The sequence below is a fragment of the Lissotriton helveticus genome, chromosome 1_1 (genome assembly GCF_964261635.1).
Source record: "Lissotriton helveticus chromosome 1_1, aLisHel1.1, whole genome shotgun sequence".
NCBI classification, from domain to species: domain Eukaryota; kingdom Metazoa; phylum Chordata; class Amphibia; order Caudata; family Salamandridae; genus Lissotriton; species Lissotriton helveticus.
The window spans coordinates 1,362,508,276-1,362,531,775 of record NC_136057.1 but is presented as its reverse complement, the minus strand read 5'-3'; the positions used below and the strand labels follow the sequence as shown (position 1 = coordinate 1,362,531,775).

Sequence of the window (23,500 nt, the reverse complement as noted above, 5' to 3'; positions counted from 1 at the left end):
TTTGAAAGAAAGTGGAAATGAACTTGTCACATAAGCAATAGAAACAATTGCAGAAAGAATATATAGGTGATCAAGAAAGTCAAGAGGTCCCGCCACTTTTTGGATGATCCAGATCATATTAATGGTCCCTTAAAAATCCTCTTGCGTCCCGTAAGCCACTCTCCGGTGCTTTGCAATCTGTTAACTGATCATTTCATTGTAAAAGCATACATTCTCAATTCCAATTGAGAAGAAGTGGCAACACCCCATTTATACACAAGCCTCTAAACTAATTAACCAAAACTTTGCATATGCAGTGTACTCTCCATAAGACATTTCTGCACTAAAGAAATGGTACGCAGAATAGATGAACTCTACATGTCCAGGTTGTGTGTGTGTGTGTGTGTGTCCCTCCCCCTCCAGACTATGATCGCCCTTTGCATTTCAAAATGTACCTGTGTCCACTCCCAGAAATCTTCGAAGCCTTCAAGTTTACTTGCTAAAACTACTCCAACAGCACTCTGATCATACTGGAGCTGTAAATAAATCTTCAGGGATGGACAGGACTTGGGAGTAATAGATTTTTTTTAATGTTGCATAATATCCTGAAGCTCAACTTCTCAGAAACTAGGTTCACATTTGAGGAGCTTGGAATAAATTAGACCTCACCTTGGTCCACTTTTAGGAAAGCGGACAATCTCCAGACACCTCTACATAAGTAATGGATTTGACTGTGAATATGGACCACAAGTCTATGGCTAGAAGAATCTTGTACAAAGCTTTCTGCTTCACGAGCTGATTGATGCCCATAATGGGGCCAATCTTCTTGTAGTTAAAACTCAAGTGCCTCTGCCAAAAGAGGACTGGCTGATACAGAATAACTCTGCAATTGATCAACCCCACCTTACTTTCCCCCCAAAAAAAGAAAGACAAGTGAGCGCTAATTCTCTGCTTAGGTTTGCAAGCTTCTGATGACCCTGTGTTCTACTTTTGCTTCATAGCAATGTGATGAGCATGGCATGCTCCCTGTGCTTAGGTAAGCAAAGCTTGATTACATGACATCTCCAACCCTCAGGCACCTCAGCCTTTAATGACCCTGAAAGGTCTGAACTACAGCCAACACTTTCAACCAGGCACTATGATGCTTCACCATCTCTTTTTTGGATCCAATGGCTATGTAAATGATTGAAATCGAGTAGTTACTGCTCTGCCTTTCAAAATGCTTTGGCTTCGAATTGGGTAAGAAAGCGCTGCATAAATACCAATACAGCGCCCTTTGTCCCCTACCATTTAATCTTTTTTTCACTTTATTTCTCTTGACCTTTTTTTTTTTAACTTTCTTTTTTCCCCTCATCATTTCATCAGGAAACTTTTTTCCTTTTCTGTGACACTTTGTTCATCGTTCACTCATCTTTTCCTGATTCCCCACCCCCCCTTTTTCCAATCTCACTCCCTTCTTGCTTCATTTCCTTTCCCTGGTTTCCTTTCCTGTCTCTTAATCATCCATTTTCCCATTCCTTAATGCTCTTTTCTGTTTCTTATGTGTCCCTCCTTTTCTCACTGTCTTTCCTCTTCCAACAGACACTCTCCGAACTACACCCTCAGGCAGAAAAGTCCAAGTAGATATGAAAAAGGCTCGTCTGCGTCTGTCCATGCAGGAGAAGCTCTTTGCCTACTACCGCCAGCATGTGGCCATCCCAGCGGGTGAGCAGGCCCTTGCCAAGCAAGCCGCTGTGGACATCTGTGCCGAGCTGCGCACTTTCATCCATTCCAAGCTTCCTGACATGCCGCTGCGGGACATGTACCTAAGCGGCAGCCTGTACGACGACCTACAGGTGAGACTACATCACTGCAAACTTCAAATCCATTTCTCTGTTTGGATGTTTCATGTCAAGGACAGTGGCTCTGTAAGGTGTCATTAAAGATACAAACTAGTACAAGCTATTCTTGAAGGATCTTAATTATTTGGCTTTACTCAGCGAGCGACTACTCATGTTCCATGTTCTTCAAGAAGAAAACTAAAATGGAATTGGTAATAGTTACAAGGAATACAAAAAAAGTGGATGGAATGGTTAAATTAGTCTTAGCCACTGGTGATTACTCTGGGCCACATCCCAGTCCATCGTTTTTTTACCATTATGCCATCACCGATTAGACCCAGCCATATACAAATCAGCCATGATCCTGGTCCAATAGTAACAGTTCAGCCTGAACTGCTATTTGCAAGTATTTCTCCCATCATCTTTTGTGTGTGATGTAAACCTTAAGTGGCCAATGGTGTCCCCAGATGTGGGTCCCATGCTCACAGTGATACTGGAACCAAGCTGCACCTAACTGAAGAGGTCCAACTAGGCCAAAACTGGTCTTGGGTTGCTTGGGTTCTGGTTAAGAGATGATTTGGCTTCGCAGCTCTGGTTCTACTCTTTCTACTGGAGCAGGGTCAAGGCTGATGTGCATATGGCTGCGGCTGAGCTGAGCTAATGTGTCAGGCGGGGGCGCCAAGAAAAAGGGGTAGGGTCTCAAAACATTGATTTTCCATTTTAATTCCCATAGGAAACTTTGCTCTCCAATACCGAAAAAGTATGAACAAAATTACACCAACTTTTGCACAAAGTTAGAATTATACTCACTAAGCCCGATTTTTGTGTAAATTCGTTTTTAAGCAATTGGCGATTAAAGAGAAACTTGGGTTGGGTATATTAGAGAGACTTGGGTTGGGTATGACGAGGTTAAAAAGTTAGGTATATCTGCAGGGACCAGTAGAGCCCTGCAGTACCATAAATAAAACAAGCATTTACAATGCAATAGGTCTCGCAGCATTAAAGTTTGAGTTACTGGCATTGTAAATGACAATGCTTTGCATACATTTTTTTAAAATTTGCAATTGGTATATAAACGTTGTTTGTGAATGGTTAGCTGTTGCTTATGCTAAGCAAAGTTGGCAGTAATATAGAGTGCTAGTACAGCGCGCTCTTTCATTACTATTACAGTGAACATAATGAATGTTAATGCAGCTCTGCGGCGCAGTGCATTGGGCCTCATCGCCAATATTACAGTTAAAGTAACGGATGAATGGCAATATTAATGTTGCTCTTCAAGATTCAAGGGTGTACAGTGTGTCCCTCCATTCATACTACATTTAAATTAATGAATCAATGAATAAATATAATACTGCTCTGCAGGCTGTGGTGCAGTGCACTCTGCCTGTTCATCAATATTACAGTTAAACTAGTGGAAACGGTGGATTAAAAAAATCCAGATCAACATAAATAAAAAAAAACACGTTTAGGTGAGCGTTCAATTAACCACAGAATGCTTTCCCAGCACAAATCCGCCTAGAATTCGGCCAAATAAAGCAAGATCTAGCCTCAAGAGCAACGATAACAAACTAGTGCAAGGTCAGTCATTCCCAAGACTCTTCAAAACAACCGACAATCGGAGCACCACACATATCTGTGCACCTTTATGAAGCTGCTGAGTCTCACAGATATATGGGCGGCAAGGGGGTCATGTGATGCGTTCAAAAGGGGAACCAACAGAGCCACACATCTGATATCCTCGCTAGAGGACAAAAGTAAACATATCTTCCGTTCGCACGCATGGATTACAATAAAGCATTAGAACACTCTGGACTCCGCCCCATACATGTCTATTCCATTCTCAGCAGGCATAAAACACAGCTTCTTGTCTTCACGCATAGGTGACATACCAGCCTTAGCAGCCAGACCAGAATGGAAACACACCGGCCCGAGAGTGTGCAGGCACTGCAATGATCAAGAAGAGGATCTTATTCTCCTGATTTGCATCGGTCCTCAGCTGCATAAGCCCAGGCTACTATATTTAAAGCACAGTTACAATGACAGAAATATATCAACATGCAGGGAAGCCATAATTTCATGTTTCACACTGGCGGCCCTGAATTAATTTGCAAATGTGTTAAATTCCTGAAATAGCCTGTTGCCAACAACCAGATGTCAAATAACTCCACCACAATAGTTAACTTTCAAGCTATGACAAGTAGTGTGGAGTGAAGCAATGATCACCAGGCCTTGTGAACTCACTCCGCGAATGCACCAAATCTTGCACTATATCATGTATAGTTGCTCTACCAAGAATGAATTTATACCGCACCGCAACCAGTATTTAACAAAAAACAATCCTCTATTCTTTAATTCTTTCTATGCATTTTGCCCGTACTTCACTATGTCCAGCGATAGGATGTACGTAGCCATGATCACCAGGCCTTGTGAACTCACTCCGTGAATGCACCAAATCTTGCACTATATCATGTATAGTTTCTATACCAAGAATGAATTTATACCGCACCGCAACCAGTATTTAACAAAAAACAATCCTCTATTCTTTAATTCTTTCTATGCATTTTGCCCGTACTTCACTATGTCCAGCAATAGGATGTACGTAGCCATGATCACCAGGCCTTGTGAACTCACTCCGTGAATGCACCAAATCTTGCACTATATCATGTATAGTTTCTATACCAAGAATGAATTTATACCGCACCGCAACCAGTATTTAACAAAAAGCAATCCTCTATTCTTTAATTCTTTCTATGCATTTTGCCCGTACTTCACTATGTCCAGCGATAGGATGTACGTAGCCATGATCACCAGGCCTTGTGAACTCACTCCGTGAATGCACTAAATCTTGCACTATATCATGTATAGTTGCTATACCAAGAATGAATTTATACCGCACCGCAACCAGTATTTAACAAAAAACAATCCTCTATTCTTTAATTCTTTCTATGCATTTTGCCCGTACTTCACTATGTCCAGCGATAGGATGTACGTTCTTCCTCTACTATCCGCTACCAACTAGCTTATGAATGTATACATAATGTAATCTAAGCTGCATTTTTACTACGTATAGCGATAGGAAGGATACGCTTACATCGCCTACCCTAACAAATCACCGGACTCCCCTAACTGCGTAACCACCGGCGCTCATCAACATACCCCACCGTTTAATACTTTCCCTCATTCCTCACCAGCACTTCCTGCTCATCCACGTAACTACTGTACGCGCGAGTCATGCACATGCTGGGACGTGCGTGTCACGTGATGACGCATGGCCGCCAAGGGTCATTCTCTATAGAGGACTACTCATAGCTAGCTGCAGGCTATCCTTAAGAAACTTCTGCCTGCGGACAATCAACTGCAAAAGGTGGGCGGAAACCCTAGGACTGACCTCGCGCAGATAAGTACCGGAACAGAAAAGAAAAGTGTTTTTGTGCGTGCGGCGGGCTCCTTGTGTGTGTGCGTGGCGGGGGGGGGTCTCTGTGTGTGTATGCGTGTGTGCGCGGTGGCGGGGGGGTTCTGTATGTGTATGTGTGTGTGTGTGCGTGCGTGTGTGTCTGCTTACAAGGAGCCATGGGAGACAGGAGGCGCGCGCGACCTGATCCGTTTACGCGCGCGTGCACATCTCTTGTCTCCCTTGACTCCTTGAAAGCAGAAATGATTGCAATAGAGTCTCGCAGCGACGATCGCTTTGCAGGTGCGAGACCTAAAAAATGGGGCCTCCTAATTAGCTGAGGGAGCTCTTTCTCCTGTCGGCCATGGGGACTTGGCGATCTGAATGGATTGGCGCAATTATGAAGAAAATCTTGCTGCTGCCATTACAGGACTTCAGGCCCCATGGCTGTGCTACGGCAAAGAACACCTTGCCGATTGTGGGGGCAGAAGAGCGCATTCATACCCCCGCGGTGATAACCGCACGCGCCGACCATACGCGATTCCTGTTCGGGGCCTGTGGGCAGGGACACGGCCTGTGGTGAGAGAGACCCTGAGGCCTACGGCCCGTCTGCCCGCCATGGTATGTGGACACATTCAGCGCTGCCCCACTCAGAAGACCTTGGGGCCTGCGCTTGCCCAGCTCACCTTGTCTGCCTCGTCCTGCTGCCCAGAGCAGTGGAGTTAAGGGTAGACTGGGCGGCGGCTGCTAAGAGAGGAGCACTCTGAGCCCAACCTGTGGTGTGAGTACCGTGGCCTTCAATGCATCTTCACGCCAAGGTACGTGGTGGCACATCCTGCGCTGCCCCACCCCCCCCCAGTGGTTTTCGGGACCTACGCTGCTGCCGCACACCCCATCGACTGCTTTCATTGGCCTGCAACCCAGCGCAGTAGACTCCAGGGCGGACGCCGTGGCTGAGAGGGAGTACTGTGTGGGCGCTTGGGGCCCGACCTGTGGTGCGAGAGCCCCGCGGACTGCAGCCCATCCACACGCCTGGCTTGGCATGTGGAGAAACCTCCTGCACTGCCCCCCCGAGGATAAGGAGACCTGCACAGCTGCTGCTTGCCTTATCGACCACTGCAATAAGCCCTCTGCCCTCGCTGATAAAGGAAAGACGGGTCAGCGGTGGCTAAGCAGAAACACTGAGGGACCCCTGGAAAGCGGCGAGGCGAGCCAAAATCAAGTGCCGAAGCGGAGATGAAACGTGATCCGCTCCGAAGCTCCCGCCATGATCTAGAGCCCCCCCTTTCTGGCGGCAACTGTAGATCTGCAGTAGACCACCCTGGCACGGAAACTGGCATGACAGAGGGCACGTGGGGCGTGCTGCGTCAATATGGCCCCAAAAGCATCAATTTGAAACTGGGAAGCCTAGCTGCAGTACACAGGTGCGAAACAAGCCCTCCCAGAGGTAAACTTGTGGTCATTTAGACAACAGAGGGGAAATAGACAGCCCCTCCCAACTGAAGCTCGGCTATTGAGCTGCAGGGTATCGAGGGTCCATAATTCGCAGCCAGAGACAGTGAGAAAGTCCTTGATCATCATGCGAAAGCAATAACCATCCAAGGGGGCACAAAAACGGGTATTGCACTCCATCAATTTGGAAGATCAACACCCTCCCATCAGCAGAAAGACAGCAGAAATAGTGAGGGTATCAAGCTCTTAAGGTGCCTCAACTAGGCTGGGCAGATCATACTAATCAACATGGGAAAACACAATGCCAAACAACCCAGATTAATGTTTGACAGCAAACGCGACACCAGGGTAAAGGACGCCGTGAATGACCCAGAGATGGAGCAGGCATCTAGTGAAGAGACAGAAGGTCAGAATGAACATCTAAGGGCCCTACTACTAGTGATAAAGTCAAGTCTCAAAACGATAGACAATACGTTAGACAAACTTACCTCCCAGCTAGGCCTGGTAAAAAAGGAAAGTCGGAGGCGCACGACTTCCATGTCGAAACTAAAGAGCAGCTACTACAAATGGACAAAGTACTAACTATCATCAGAGCAAAAAATTATGACCTTGAAGCCAGGTCACACCGCAATAACCTCCGTATCACGGGCATACCGAAGACCACTGCAATAACCAACATTTGCAATGCAATAGGTCTCACATTTGCAAAAGTTTGGGCGATTGGCATTGTAAATTAGAGACTTTTTAGCTATGTGTGGGTTTTGAAAACAGATGCCAAAAGCTTAAACTCTTGCATTGTAAATGACAATGCCTTTTATTTATGTTTTTAGAAAGGAAAAAAAACGCATTGTCATTTATAATACCAATAGCTTATTGAGTTTATTTCTTGGAGGGCGGACAGAATTACAGGATATCTGTGTGGGGAAGACCGTGTTATGTGGTGGAGGACAAGTTGTGGGGCTTGCCACAGCTTGGAGCTTGGTTGGGCATACAAGGGGATTGGTGTGGGCATTATGGTGGTGGTTCCAGAGGATAGGTGCAGGCGGGTTGTTGTGTGGTTTGTTTGGCGTTGGCAAGGCGGTGGAAGGGGGGTGTGCGCAGACACCTGGGGATGGCACAGCCGAGATTAAGGCGCTATGGATGGTTGCAAGAAGCTGGGTGCCCACGGATAGCTGGAGTGGGCGGACATCCGGGTATCAATTTGGGTTGGTGAAGTTTTGATCGCGGTGTGGCTCAACATTTTGTGATCCTGCGCCGATGATTAGTCTCGGAGTACTTAGAAAGAGGAATGGGGTGACGGAACCGGGAGGGGGGGTTTAAAGGACACGTTAATGTTGGAGGCGGGTAGAGGTAGACTGAGCGCTTGAGTGGTGGTGCAGCGAGAAGGGAGGGGCATGGAGGCTGCTGTTTTGGTGGCCTAGGTAAAAGCAGCAAGGGGTCTGGTTGCAAGGTTGGGGCGGGGTGCCATCATGACCAGGAGGAGGTTTTCTGCAGATAAGAGTGGAGAGGGGTGAGTAGGTTGGAGTGCACTGGGCGTTCCTAGGCATGGGGGTGGGAGGATAGTTTTGGTGCCGGGTACTGTGAGGCGCGACGGCCACAGATGAAGGGCAAAAGTGATTTGCACACGGGGCGGGGGTTAGAGTTACCAGTTCAGCAATGTGGGGAAACACTGGGTTGTGTGGTGCACGCTGCTGTAAGAAGGGGAGAGAAGGCAACTTGTGGTATGGTGGTCTGCGTGGCGCAAGAGAGCAGGGGGGCGTGAGCGAGCGGATATTGCAGAGAGCGGCTTCTGTGGGGAGAAACCGTATAGCTGAACATGAGCTCGCCTCCCTCAAACTGCTAAGTGACTAAACAAGCTGCAATGTTAAAGGTATCCCAGTAGTAAAAGGTGCACACACCACTCCCTGTAACATCAGCCAGGTAAACCCTCAAGGGGACAATCGACTGCCGTGACAATCCTTCAAGGAGGCCAGCTAATGGAAGCAGCATTAGATATGGAATCGTTTCCGCTTGGCCCCAGACTGTGTCAGATCTTGTCATGAACTCTGCAGAGAAAAGCCCTAGAGAGGTCCTCAGTGAGCCGTGTGGGAAAGTCACAAGGGATAATAGGCATGTCTTCCATGCTGTGCCTGTGCACAGCCGGTTTCATAGCAGAGCCTGCACCAGCAAGAGCGAGATACGTGTCCTCGAGCAGGTAATGAAAAGCTTACAGTACTGGCACTTGAGGGGACGGGGTTCTCTCTGGTGTATGTTTACTTCGTGTGCAGGGCCGTTCCATTCAGCCCAAGCACCCTCTGGTAGGATGCAGTTTTGGGACCAGCCTCTTCTCTTCCTGGGCAGTTTACAGCGGGTGGTAGGCGCAGCACTCCACATTGAGGGGGGTCCCTTCTGCACAGCAGCCCGTGCAGAGCAGGGGGGCAAATGCTGGAAAATCCAACTCATGAGCGGGAGCTCAAAGAGCGAGATGACGTATGCGGCTGTCTTTCTTTTCCCAACCTGCATCTTACAGAGGTCAAAAACACTGGCTGGCTGCTGTAGAACGCATTCATGTACGCACACACACTACCCCCAGAGCTAACGGCTTGAAGAGAAGCTTCAGGGGACTCGATAAAGGAGGCTGGTTTTACATGTCTTTTGAAATGCTTTGTGCATTATGCCTTTTTAAGATGCAAGAGCAGGATCATTTTCCAATTCCTATAAGGATTTTGTAAAACACCTAGTTTTTAAGAAGAACCGTCCCGGCTGTAACTTAACAAGCTGGTTGCTGAGGAAGCGCGGGGTTTGTTAAACCTCGGTAGGAAAAAACAGTCTGCTGGGATCAACTGTCCTTCCTGTGACCCCGTGCGCCTCTCCGCTCCGTGCCTGCTTCAGGGCTGTACTGAAGAATTTTCTTATCTGCTTGTTAAAATAAACAAGCTGATAAGAAAAGTCTTCACAACAGTCTCAAACCAGGCCTTGGTGTCTGGAGGGGCTGTCCAAAAAACAGACAGGGTGGCACCCAAAAACACTCCTTTCTATTGGGAAGCCAGCGTTTACCATAAACGCTGACGCTACCCAATACAAATCTTGTATTTACAAGATCTCTCTCAGGCGGGGCAGGGCTCTGCTCTGTCTTGCCACGCCCAGGCAAGATCTAAAAATGGAGACTTATGTGGAAGAGCTGTTACAAGAACTTTTTGGAGCTGACCTGTCCACCATGTTTGTGGGGGAGAGCTCATCGCACTCTGGGCCCCAGACTGCCGGTGGGCTCGACGCCCAGACCTAGACTCGCCCATATATTAAACTATCGAGACCAGGATATTATCCTTAAGCGAGCCAGGGAGCAACACACTATCACTCACAAAGGTAACAGCATATCGTTTTACCTCGGCGGTGCTGACGGCCAGACGTGAGTTTCTGACCGCCTTAAAACTCCTCATGATGGCGGCGATTTGATATGCGCTGTTCTAACCAGCCAAGCTGAAAGTGTCATATGAAGGAACATCACATCACTTCACAGATGCAAAATCTGCCATAAAGTTCGCCAAACAGGTGGGAAAACAGCTCCCGCAAGCCACAAATGGAGGCCGATCCCCTGAAGCCAGGTTAAGCAACAATGACTGATTTCAATGATGAGGATGGCTGCCTCACACACAAGAACCGCAAGAGGTTCAAATACAGGCCGAAATGCGCTACAATTCCAAGATGGAAAATACGAGACGGTCCATGGCAGGTAAAAACTGTAAGCACCTCTTATTATGCTGCTGCTGAACATTGACTTTAAATTCTCCACTAACACCGCCACCCTGCCTAATGGTAGGGCAGTTATCCGGTTCTTTCATGCCCCCAGGGAGATGTCCCACACTCAAGTCATGTGCTAGTTGTTAGGGCAACGTGCAAAGTTCTAGGGGTTGGGTGGGGGTATTCGACGCAACCTAATTGGGGGCTTGGTGTTTGGGGTGGTGGGGTATTGGTTTTCTTATTGTTGTCAAACAGCGAAATGCAATTTGATGTTAACAAACTAATGTACAAACCTAAGACAAGGCCGGCTCCAACTATCAGGCACACAAAACCACCTTCACACGCTATAGGAGTGAGACACGCTTCTTTGATGTACACGAAATACCCAGCACTATCTGATGCACAATCAATACCTTCTTACATGGAACATCCGCTGATTAAATGATTATAGAAAAACCAGATTAATACAGGCCTATCTAACCAGACACAACATAGACATATGTTTTTTACAGAAAATGCACATGCACAGTTCCTCCACACTTACCTCAACTTTTGTGTTGCAGTTTAACGTATATTCCTGTATCTTCTCCAACAATGTTTGTGGGGTTTCTATCCTGATTCGCAGTGGTTTGAAATGGACCATATCACTCGCACACAGATTCAGAAGGCAGATACGTCATCCTGTCGGGCGTGTTGGGCCAACTGCATAGCAATGGCTGCAATATATGGACCCAATGCAGATTGCTCCAACTTTGTTCAAAATATCTGGGCTAAGATCATTACTTTGGGAGTAGACACAGTAATATGGGGAGGGGACTTCAATGCCATCCTTAACAATGGTATGGACCAGATTGGGAGCCTCTCGGAGACTGCACCCTAAATCTGGAGCTTCCCTGAACAGTATAATTGTAGAGGGGAAACCGATAGGTGTTTGGCTGGCTAGACACCGAAGACACTTGAAGGAACGTGCATCACAACGCAGCACAGTGCCTGGTCCAGGTTATATTACCGGCTAGTCTCGGAGGAACTTGCAACCTGGACAACTGCTGTGGAACCTCTCCCAGGCAGGCGGGAGTTCTAAAATCATTACAATAATCCCTAGCCAAGCTCGAAACCGAAATAGAAGACCTCGAACATCAGTAGTATGCCTCAGAAAGAGAGACCCTGCTTGCATCGATGATGGAAAAGGTTGTCGAGTATGAAGAAGAGGCACTGGGGGAAGTGAAATTTCTTGGCAAATACACGCAGGCTAGGAGATATGGGGAGGGAGACAGGCCGGGAAGGACGTTGGCTAATACACTTCATACGGCCGTAATACCACATACATCACTGAACTCCTAGATGATGGACGCAACCCGCAAAATTTAAAGGACTCATTCCTCCAGTTTTATTCAATTCTATATTCCTCCTCTCACTCTCCGTGCGAGAGGACCTACAGGCCTGCCTTGACTCTATTGAATTACTATGGCTGTGCAAAGCCCACAGAGAATTTTATCCTTTACGTCGGCTGACATTGTTCAGGTAATAAACAGTCTGCCGGCTGATCAAGCACCTGGCTCGGATGGCCCATCAGCAGCCATCTATAAATGTTGCGCTGATATATTGCCCCCCCCCCCCCCCCCCCCCCACCTATTAACGGTCTACAAGAAGGCTCTAGACCGGTTCACTACCTTCAACTATGCGGGAGGCAACTATACCATCCTTATTAAAACCAAACAAGCCCCCTAATGAGAGAGGACTCTTACAGGCCCCTAGCGCTAAAAAATTTAGACCCAAAAATGTATGTCAAATTATTAGCTAATCGACTACAACTTCTGCTCCTGTCAACTTCTGCTCCTGTTAATTGCACACCTGGATCAGTCGGGATTTATCCCTGTTAGATCTACTGCACACAATCGAAGAACATTCTGTGCTGTATTATATTATTTGAACCCACAAACACAAGCCGCTGCGGTGTTCCTAGATGCCACCAAGGCTTTTGACTCTTTAGAGTGGTCATATTTATTTACTATATTAGCCAGACTGGGACTAAGTCAGACTTTTATTAAACGAATCCAAGTTTTGTACGCCGAGCCAACAGCCAGGATCCAGTTAAATTGACAAACTTCTTCCCCTTTTCGGATCACGAGAGGCATGCGACAGGACTGCCCCCTCTCGCCCCTACTCTTTGCTATTTCAATGAAGCGACTAGCAGTTAGAATCAGAAAAAATCATGTCCCTAGGGGACTAGGATTTTCCATGAGAGGACTGATCATCTCGCCTTATGCAGATTACATAATATTGTATAAAACAAACAAGTAAGCAATTTACACCCAATATTACACAAGATACAAAAGTTTGGGGGGGCTGTCTGGAGTACATATCAACTGGACTGTCAGAGATATTCCTCCCCCCTCACTGAGCACATGTTACCATTTGCTATAGAGTTCCCCCTCAAATGGGCAGATGTGCCGGTATGCTACCTGGGGATCTGGCTAAGCAGTAACATACAGGAGATTTGGAGGATGAATTATTGGAAAACGGTGGAGTGGTTGGAAGAGAAAATAGGACTAGGGGCTAAACTCCCTCTCTCTCTTGCAGGCAGAATTGCCATACCTAAAATGATAGTAATACCAAAATGTTTATATATGTTTATCAATATACCTTTGCCCCTCACACAAGTGTTTTTCAAACCAATGCGATCGCTCATGATCTCGGTGAGGGCGGGGAGACAGCTTTGTGTGGCTTGGGAACTACTGACGCTCCCGCAAGTCCAGGGAGGGCTGGGTGCTCCTGATATTAAAGCGATACAAAAGGGGATGATGGACGGAGCGTTTGAACAATTACAAACGCTCCGTCCATCATCCCCTTTTGTATCGCTTTGTTCGCCCTAAGTGTGGCAGGGTATGCTCAGACGTGAGTCCCTTGTTCACTTGGCCACTGGATTCAAGATAGCCTGGCTGATGAGGATTATGAATCCGAAACCGGTCCCAGGATGCTTGTTTCCGGTCCAGGGAAGACATGGCTTGGCAGTTCGGGCTGGACTGTTCCCATAAGGCACAGGGTCAGACTGATTTGCATATAGCCATGTCTGAACTGGGGTGGCTGAGTGAACTAAAGAATGGTGATGGATTAAACCCAGATCAGTTGACTGGGGGTGAGTGTTTGATTTATACAAACGCTCCGTCCATCATCCCCTTTTGTATCGCTTTGCTCCTGATATTACTCTATACGCTTATTGCACTCATGCTCAATTTGCTCATTACTGACTGTACCCTACACAGTTTCAACCTCACGTGGCGGTGAAGTGGGTTCAAGCGTCACCATCCCCTTTCTCTGCGGCTCTATACCAGCCTATAAGCGTCCCATAGTGACTAATGAAACCGTACACTTGGCTTGGAAGGGGTTGACCACAATGGGGAAACTGAAGACCCTATACGCCTTCTCGATACCATTAGCATGTAACCCCCAGATACCCATGCTGGATGACAAAGGGGTGGTGGAGCTGTTGAGAGAGATGAGCATTGTTACATTTGCAGACCAGTACCCGGAAGACAATTTTATAGCTTCACCTGAGGGAATGACAAGGAATTTCCCGAATTGTTAACATACTATCGCATCGGAGCCGCATGTCGACTATTACATGACACCTTCCCCGGCCCTCCACCCACACCACAGGCCTTCGACACTCCATAACAAACCCATCCCCATGCAAACTAATCACTAGACTATATAACATAACGCAGTTCTCAGCACCAATAATGAAGCCAAAGGCGATGATGGACTGGAACACGGAGCTACACCCTCCGCTCACAGAAGAACAATGGACATTCTGGTGTGAACAGGTGCAATTATTATCCCCCAATTACAAACAGATTCATTTAAATTTTACAAAGATTTTTACAGGACACTGATCCAGCTGCATCGCATGGGGCTGACCCGATGACAAATGTTGGAGATGCAAGGCTGACACAGCGACATTTCTGCATATGGCTTGTTATTGCCCACACATAATGAAGTACTGGTCGGATATCTTCAGCAGGACAAACGCCACATTAGAAATTAATGTAACCCCTTCACCCACGATAGGCATATTGGGATGTCAGAGACACACCATCTGAGATAAGGAAATTACATGCTCTATTGATTTTATTGGCTAAATGCAAGGTTGCAATAAACAGGGGAGATAAACGCGCACCTTCTATCAAAACCTGGACACGAGACATTAGCTTCTGTCAGAATCCGTTATCCATATATTGGGGATTGATGCCGACCCAGTCTAGGCCGAAAGACCTATGGGAACCAGTTCTGACCTGGCTGCGCACACTCCAGTCAAACAAGAATACTCCCACTAGAAGGGACAAAGCTCGCACATAGTTGAGTACCTACCTACCTTCCCCTTTACAGACAAGCGCTCCACCTTGTGAACTACTCTGAGAAACCCAAATATTGTAATAGACCTAGTTATAATACAAAACAGTATAACATTTTGTGTATTGACAAGATTGTGAGCCTCTGCTTGGCAGAATTGTACCCAACATGGCATAGACGTAATGAAATGTAATAACTCTGAGACAGGGGTTAGACTTTCGGTTTTGTGGATATCCTTTAAATGAATCTAGACGTTAGGAAGTGGTAACATGAAGTTATGATGAAGACACCTGGGTGTATCATTAGATGGTATTACAATGCTGTGATTTATATTTAGGTAATTGTGATCCTACCATGCTGACCAGTTTTGGTTTTTAGTTAAAATCGCAATATGTTTAATGTACAATTGATATATATCTATAACCCAATTTGTACATCTCCGTATGTATCTATGTATAAATTAATAAATGGCAGTAAAAAAATTTACAAAAATAGCTGGGGGGTTAAAATAATTTTTACAAAACAAATGTGCCATGGGTACTGCAGTACTCCGACGAAACCCAGTGCTGTGCCCTCCTGTGAGGTACTGTGGGACTCTGTACAATCTCTCTCCCTGCTGTTCGTCGGAAAGCTTGCACGATACAGCAGTACCTTCTGGTGTAACTTTGGGTGCTTCGGGTGTGCCACAATAAAGCACACGCCGAGGGGTGGGGGGGTGGTCATGCGCACAGTGCCTAACTAGACATTATATTTGGGAATAGTTCTAAAACATAGGTCTTCAAAGTGTGGGGCGCGCCCCTTTAAAGGCCAGAGGCACGGCGATTTCGGGGGGGGGGATTCACATTGTCATGGAGATGCAGGGGCACTAAGAATGGGTGGAAAACAACAAAGCCCATGGGCTTATTTACAAGCCCCTTGCGCCACTTTTGAGTCATTTTTTAGATGAAAAAAGTGACGCAAAAGTGGCGCAAGGGGCATGTAAATCTGCCCCCATGTGCATATTTACATACCTTTGTTAACTTATTAAAGAGGCTGTTTGTTTTCTTGTTCCAGTACCACCTGTGCCCCCACTCTGCCTATTCCTTACATTTTACTTTTTACTGCCTTAATGTGAGAATGCATTGCATGAAAAGAAATATAAAGTATGTGTTACCAAAATAAAAATGCCAGCCATGTGCTGTTTCAAGAGCCTGTCTTGACAATAAATAGGGTTATAAATAAAATGGTATGTATTCCTTTCTAATGTGACGTTTCAATCTTTGTTCCCTTTAATTATAAGTCATAGATCATTCAGGCAGCCTTAGAACACAATTAAAAATGATTTCTATGTATTTTTGCTGTTCCAAGTGTGCACAGATCAGTGCTGAAAATAGGCTTTAGGGGACTGCTTCCTTTTGTACCTTCTGGGACATCAATATAATGATATAGCAACCCTAATCGCAAGACTGGAAGTTTATTGCAGGATGAGCACAATATTTATTTCCTCCACCCTCGATCCCTGGACCGTGAATAAGGCCATAAAAGCAATAGTTTAACTTCTATATGAAACCCTATGCCAAGCCTCAATAACATGCTGAGTAACTTCAACTGTGTCTGGGAATGCACCCTGCATTCAGACAACTCACTCCTCATTCTCGTCCTTCACTTTCACACTCACATGGATCACAATGCACTCACACTGATCACTATGCACTCAACCCATCCTCTCACCCTGTACTCACAGTGACCACACTGCACTTGTGCCACTCCCCTTGAACTTACACCGTTCTCCCTCCACTTACCCTGCGGTCACATGAGCACACTCTGCACTCACAGTGATCACTCTGCACTCACAATACTCTTGCGCTGTTTACCCTGTACCTCACCCTGCAGTCACACGAGCACACTACTCACCCTGCTCATGCGACACTTCACTCACTTGTCCCTCTCACGTGTGCGATCAGTGTTGGGGCCAGCCCTGGCTGGGAATCCATACATTGGCTCTGTGGAGAAAAACATGCACTCCCACACCTGTGTTTTGGGAGTGTTTTTGCTAATCTATCCTACATTTTTTGTTTTATGTGAAAAATAAAGCACCAATGTAATTTTTTGTGCTAATTCTTTTCTTGGAGACTTTTCATTTGAACTTTAGAATAAGCACATGCACTACAAAAACTTCAGTTTACTAAACACTTACTTTATTTAATATTATTTGCCCTATACAACCTGGGCTCTGCAGGAGGGAATGGCCATCAATGATGCAGAGTACCAGCTTCCAGAACTTTTTTGTCAGGTGGTAATGGTGGTGGGGGGGGCTTGATGTGTAAAAAGGTTTAGATGGGGGGGGCTTGGCTGACTAAAGTTTGAAGACCTCTGTTCTAAAATCTGGGCTTGCTTTATAAAAAAAAAAAATCACTGAAAATACCCAAGATTAAAGTGACATAATTGGGTGAGATAAAATGAACCATTTAAAAATTAAGAAAACACAAAGTCATCAGTTTTAGTATGTGAAGCTAACTATAACTTGCGCCCTTGCCATGCACAGCTTGCAGTCTCACATTGCCTCACTCATTACATGTTAAATGACATAACATGTGTATTTGTAAAGCGCACTTTCACTCCCAAAGGGGCATCTTGTCGCTGAATAACAGATGTTTATTGTTACCGAACTCAATGGTACTCATTTTATCGATCTCTGAAAGGATGAAAGGCTGAGAGGGCCTGCCGGGATTTGAACCTGTGACCATGAGGTCGAGCACAGGCCCCTGCAGTGGATGTATTAATCCACTGAGCCACCATCCCTGATCACATCTCAAATGGCATTGATCACATCACTGAATACCTCATTCAGTCACTGTGATGGCTTCCAATAGGATTTATGGACTCGAAGAATTGAGTACGCTACACCTGTGGCCAATTTTCTCTTTACCAGTTATTTGATAATGGACATAACCATCTGCCAATCACCTATCTAACAAACATTTTAATGGGATCTCCACTATTTAACCCTTGACCTTCTCCAAAAAGAGTTCGTACTCCATTCAACTTAACATTTAAAATAAAATAATCCATATTTGTGAAGCGCGAACATATCACTCCTTAAGGTTTCAAGGCGCTGGGGCCATTGGGGAGATTAAGTAAGCTATTGCCCAGAGTCACATGTTGCCGAGCTGGCGCCGGGGATGGAAGTGGGAGCCCCGTGCTCTGGAGTCAGCTGCTCTTTATGCTGCGCCACACCTCTCCCTCATTACCCTCTTACAGACTTCACATGTCCTGCAATTTTAAGTGAAGCAGTTGACAAGTGTGTATTTGCCACTGAAATGGCCCTTTGGACAATCCTCTGTAGTTTGGTAAAATTCACTGCACATATTCCTGAGAGGAGCACAATGGTGTACAGCAGAGTTTCCCAACTGGGGTCCGTGAGACATTCCCAGGGGGTCCGCAGGACTCGAGTGCCTCTCGTAGTGAAAAATTAAACGCCCATGCGTCCTCACAGCACACAAGAGCTGTGACACAGAAGGCAGAAGGGCACAAAAAAACGAGTGGAACAGAGGGCAGCAGGGCACAAAAAACGAGGGGAAAAAGAGTGGAACAGAGAGCAGAAAGGCATATAAAATTAGTTGAACAGAGGGCAGAAGGGCACAAAAAAACGAGTGGAACAGAGGGCAGAAGGGCACAAAAAACTAGGGGAAAACGTGTGGAACAGAGGGCAGAAAGGCACAAAAACGTGTGGAACAGAGGGCAGAAAGGCACAAAAACGAGTGGAATAGAGGAGAGAAGGGCACAAAAAATGTGGGGAAAACGAAGTGGAACAGAAGTCAGAAGGGCACAAAAAACGAGTGGAACAGAGGGCAGAAAGGCACAAAAAACAAGTGGAACAGAGGGCAGACGGGAACAAAAAACAAGTGGAATAGAGGGCAGAAAGGCACAAAACGAGGGAAAAACAAGTGGCACAGAGGGCAGAAGGGCACAAAAAACGAGTGGAATAGAGGGCACAATGGCACAAAAAATGAGGGGGAAACGAGTGGAACAGAGGTCAGAAAGGCACAAAAAACGAGTGGAACAGAGGGCAGAAGGGCACAAAAAACGAAGGGAAAACTAAGTGGAACAGAGGTCAGAAAGGCACAAAAAACGAGTGGAACATAGGGCAGAAGGGCACAAAAAACAAGGGAAAAACGAGTGGAACAGAAGGCAAAAGGGGCACAAAAACAAGGGGAAAACGAGTGGCACAGATGGCAGACGGGCGCAAAAAATGAATGGCACAGAGGCAAAATGCAGAATACAGAAATATAGGGGCAGCTAAGAACAGAAGCGAGGGGGTACAGAAGGAAAGACCGGGCAGAGAGCACGGGGACAGCGAGGGGAACAGAGGGAAGAAAAAGGGTCACGGACCACGTACAGGCAGCGGGGGCAGACAGACAACAGCAGTCACAGACACAACAATGAAAATACAGGCAATACAATAAAAGCAATAAAACGCTGCCTGAGAGCAGACGATTACTGGTAGAACAGAGCATCCGTATTACACGGCGATTCGGACCCCAATTTTACACGGGGCCAGTGCAGAACATTACGCCATATCCAGAGGCCACCCTCAGTAAGAAAGGGATGTTGCCTAGATTATATGCTGACAAGATATTATAAAGACAAGCCGCAAGTCTCAGGCCGACTTTTAACGTGAAGATCGTACTATTGATTTTAATCGATAAAGCGGTCTGTCTCTCTGAAGTGCCCATACCTGGTGGGTCTTCTACCAAATTTATAAGATTGGAAGATATATATATATATATCCTTCCCCCACCAAAATAGAAGGGACTAGTAACTTCATATAAGACTCTCCATAGTGAGGGCTTTAACCACCATACATCAGAAGGTCACTGCATGAAAACTGTCTACATATGAAAGAGTACACAATAATACAAGTCTTGAAAAAGATGGAGTAATAAATTCAAACCATCGAAACGCGTTGACGCCTCAACTTCAGCTGCACTATCCAGTCACTCAGTACTGGTGAAAAGAGGCCTAAGTTTAAAAGCTCATTCCCAGTATTACAATTATAGGTTATGACGGAAGTGTACATTGTTAAGACCAAGCTTTCATGTCTAAACTGTTAATAAACATTGTACTTAGGTAGTTTTCATGCGCTGGGATTGTGTTAAATAGCTTTTTAATGTGTATATCCTTCCTAATGTTAATAATGAAGTGGTATATGTTTTATCAAATGTATGAATTCATGTGCTTTTTTTTCCTTATAATACCTTGTAAACAAACAAATAATAAATATATATGATGGTGATTTTTTAACTATTTTGTTGGTTTCCCCTTACATATGGTTTTCATGGTGGGAAGTATGAGTATGAAAGATATTTGAATGTTGGAGGTGTAAAGATTATGGTTCAGTACTTATAGGATTTACCTCAAGGGATCCTCTCTCTTTTCACTGTTAAAGTGCCCTACTCCCTTGCAGGTGTTAAGGGGCCCCTCTTATCTCTAAAACGCCATGAGCAGTGCATGGCAGGGGCACAATTTATAGCGAGCGTAGTAAACTGTTAGTGGTGAATTTCTGCGTTTAAAAAAAAAAAAAAAGTTTAAAAACTAGTTATCTCATTTCAACATCTAACTAAGAGTATTTAGGTCTATCTTTTCCAGGTCTTCGTTACTCATTAAATTATATTTCTCTTTAAATAAACAGCAGCAGTCTGGCAATGAAAAAAGAAGTAATCCACTTCCAGTCTAGATATGTGTTGACTTTTCAGCCCGGTGATTAATGTTAGCAAAATTATCACGATTATATAATCTACGCAATTGACACTGGAACTGCAAAAGAAAGAAAATTATGGAGGCTTAGGTAGAAACAAATGAAGTATACACCTCTGGTCAGGACAGAAAAAAGGAAAATGTTACCATGCATGTATTTGTTTTTAGTGTGTAGTGCTGTAGATTATATTCTTTACATACACCTGGTATCTCGTGTCATATTTTCCATTCGTAGCATGAGTGGCAGTAAATACACATGCTTTGAGTTTTCTCCCGTCAGCTAGCGGGCATGTGATACAGATGTTTTAAAAAAAAAAAGTCCTTGATAAAGTCTAGCCAACCATAGCTGCTTGATTCGCTAGTATATCACACAGTAGTCCTTTCTGAACATGTGTGGTATTGACCAAGTAGTAGCTGCTTTGCAGAGATCAGTTAACAGGTTACCTACGAAAGCCATGGGTCTCCTTTTTAAGGGTAGTGTATGCTCTAGGAGGTGCTGGGAGTATATTTTCAGACTTAGCATAGCACGTTTTGGATGCATTTGACATTACACCTTGGGGTTCCTGCTTTAGAAATTGGGTGACCCCTGTATTGTTAATTAAAAGCAACAATAAGGTAGCTAGTCTTACACAAAAGGCTTAGCTCTGTAAAGTACAAGTGCCCTTTTAACATTTAAAATGTGTAACACTTTTTGCACTACAGAAGCTGCTCAATAGTCTAATGTGGAAAGATGAGACTACCTTAGGTAAGAACTTGAGATTGGTTTTAGAACTAATATCCTTGTGTATTAAATTAATGGTTCTTGAACAGTAAGAGCTTGTAATTCACTGATTTGCCTAAGTGAATATTATAGCTATTATAAAGGCCACCTTCCAGAAAAGGAACTGTAAACTGTATGAGTAGAGTGGCTCAAAAGGTGGACTCCTAATCCTTGTGCGAACCACATTAAGGTTCCAGACAGGTGCTGGTTGTGGTCTAAGGGGTATTACCATTTTGAGGCTGCATAAACACATGTATGCGGCTATGTCTGCTAAATGGAGGTGTGTAGCTGTATATGCTAGACCTATCTTCCTAAAATGTAAACCATAGGGAATGTTGTCCTGCACCTCAAATTTGAAAGTATCTAACTGCTTGGAGGGGCAGGAGTGGACAAATCCTTTCCACTTGGCAGCATAGAATGTGCAAGCAGTAGGTCTAGGAGTCTCTCGCAGGATTGCCATACACACCTGGGAGACATGGGTCCCCGAACTTATAAGAGCTCAAGTGTGATATTGCTTGGTTGAGCTATTTGGGTCATAGTAGTCTGTGTTCTGAGAAGGTATGGCATGATGGGAAGCTTCTTCTGTGGGCTGATGGACATTTCCAGTAACCGAGTACCAGGGAAGTCTGGCCAATGTTGGTGTCTCAAGGACGAGGTTCATGGAGACCTGCTGCTTTCACTACGTATGGGATGAGTGTGAAAGGCAGAAAAGCGTAGGCCGATTCACCAAGAATGCATTGCCTATATATATAGACTGTGGGTACCTGAAGCTTAGAGAATTTAGCTTCTTGCTTTTCCTGGTGTGTCCAAAAATTGTTCTCCTTCAAATGAGATGCTGAGGAGGTGTAGCTGGCCCTTGGGTTTAACGCCTGAGCTATGAAGGCACGTGTGTCTGTGAAGCAGGATACTAGTATTCATGCTGCTTGAGGCAGTGTCTTCGGCATTCAGGACACAGCTGATGTTTGCACTGGAGATAATTTCCCCCTTTGCAACCAGTTCTTTACCCTATTTTTTATAGGGATTTTGGAGGTGTGGTAGATGTTTCTCCATCTCCTCTCAGTGAAACCTTTCATTCCTCGACGGCAACCCCACTGAATTAGCAATTTACCTTTGGGTGGTTGCGCTGACCGCTACTTGCTCGCCTCAGCTGAGGCTCTCTTTCTTGCAGTGTGTTCCACTGTGTACTCTGGGAGTGTGTCCTGACCTCTAACGTAGAGAGGGCCATTAAGAGAAGCCTTGTACTGCTTTTCTGCTTGTGGTGTGGCGATGTTAGTCCTAATTGGATTTTTTTTTAATTGTCTGGAGTGGACTTGAGCATAGGCCCCCACCTCGCCACCCCAATAAGCACAAGGCCAGTCCTATTGGTCTCCCTCCCTGTACCGTCTGCCTGGGCCCGAAAGAAAATGTAATTACCCTTCTGGGGAATGAGGTGGAGGTGGTGAGACTGACCGTGCTAGTGAGTGTGACAGAGCGGTGAGGCAGGTGGTGTATGCTTGGGTGTGAAAGATTGTGAAGGGGGATTGGTTGTCTAGTCCTTGTGCTTTTTGGACACTGGTTATCAGGGTACCTTGGAACCCAGCTACATCACAAAAGTTAGTCTTTGTTGGAATCTAAGGCAATGTGTTGGATGGGTTCAGTTGAGATCAGAGTGGAAGGTGTTCTGGGCTTCAACTTGGTGTTCTGATTCAGAGGTGTTCCCAGTGCTGGTTTGGACTCTGAAGGTGGAGATCCGTGCCTTTTGAGCAAGAGTGCTTTGTGGATGGATGTAACTCTATCTCCTTGGGCGGATTGTGGCTCAGCTCTGAAGCCTTGTCTCAATGTTGACTGGCACCGGAGGGTGGGGGTGGGCCAGAGGTTTAGGCCTTTTTCTTGGCCCACTGTAGGCTCGATGCCTAACTCACACAGTAAAGGTGGTCAGCCTCGGTGTAAGGCCATGCCTCAAGGTGGTACTTGCAGCCCTCGAGGTCATCCTGCTGCATAGTCACATTGATGCCAGGAGTTTACCTTTTCTCCCTCAGAGGTGCTCAGAAGTGAACGTCTCTGGCTGGGCGTGGGTTGGGCTGCCAGGCTTCCAGATTGGGCCTCTTCATTTCAAGCTCGCTGAAGATGTCCAATAACAACCGGTACTGCATTTGCAAGTGTGCCCAGCACCTCTTTCTCTCCAATATCTCAACAGGTGAGGCAGAAGTTACATGTCGACTTCTCGTGATCTGGGAAGAGACAGGTTACTAATCTTGTGGTGGTTGGCTCAGGGATAACACAATTACACTGTGGACAGAAATTGAAAGGTGT

At 45.6% G+C, this 23,500-nt stretch overlaps 1 protein-coding gene across 1 annotated transcript in view; it reads left to right on the top strand.

The window, feature by feature from the left end:
- Positions 1-23,500, top strand: part of MIEF1 (mitochondrial elongation factor 1) — a 65,790-nt gene that overhangs the window by 32,674 nt on the left and 9,616 nt on the right. Inside the window, exon 3 of the mRNA XM_078683429.1 lies at positions 1,561-1,814. Coding sequence (XP_078539555.1) covers positions 1,561-1,814 — 254 coding nt within the window. The remainder of the gene's footprint in view (positions 1-1,560; positions 1,815-23,500) is intronic.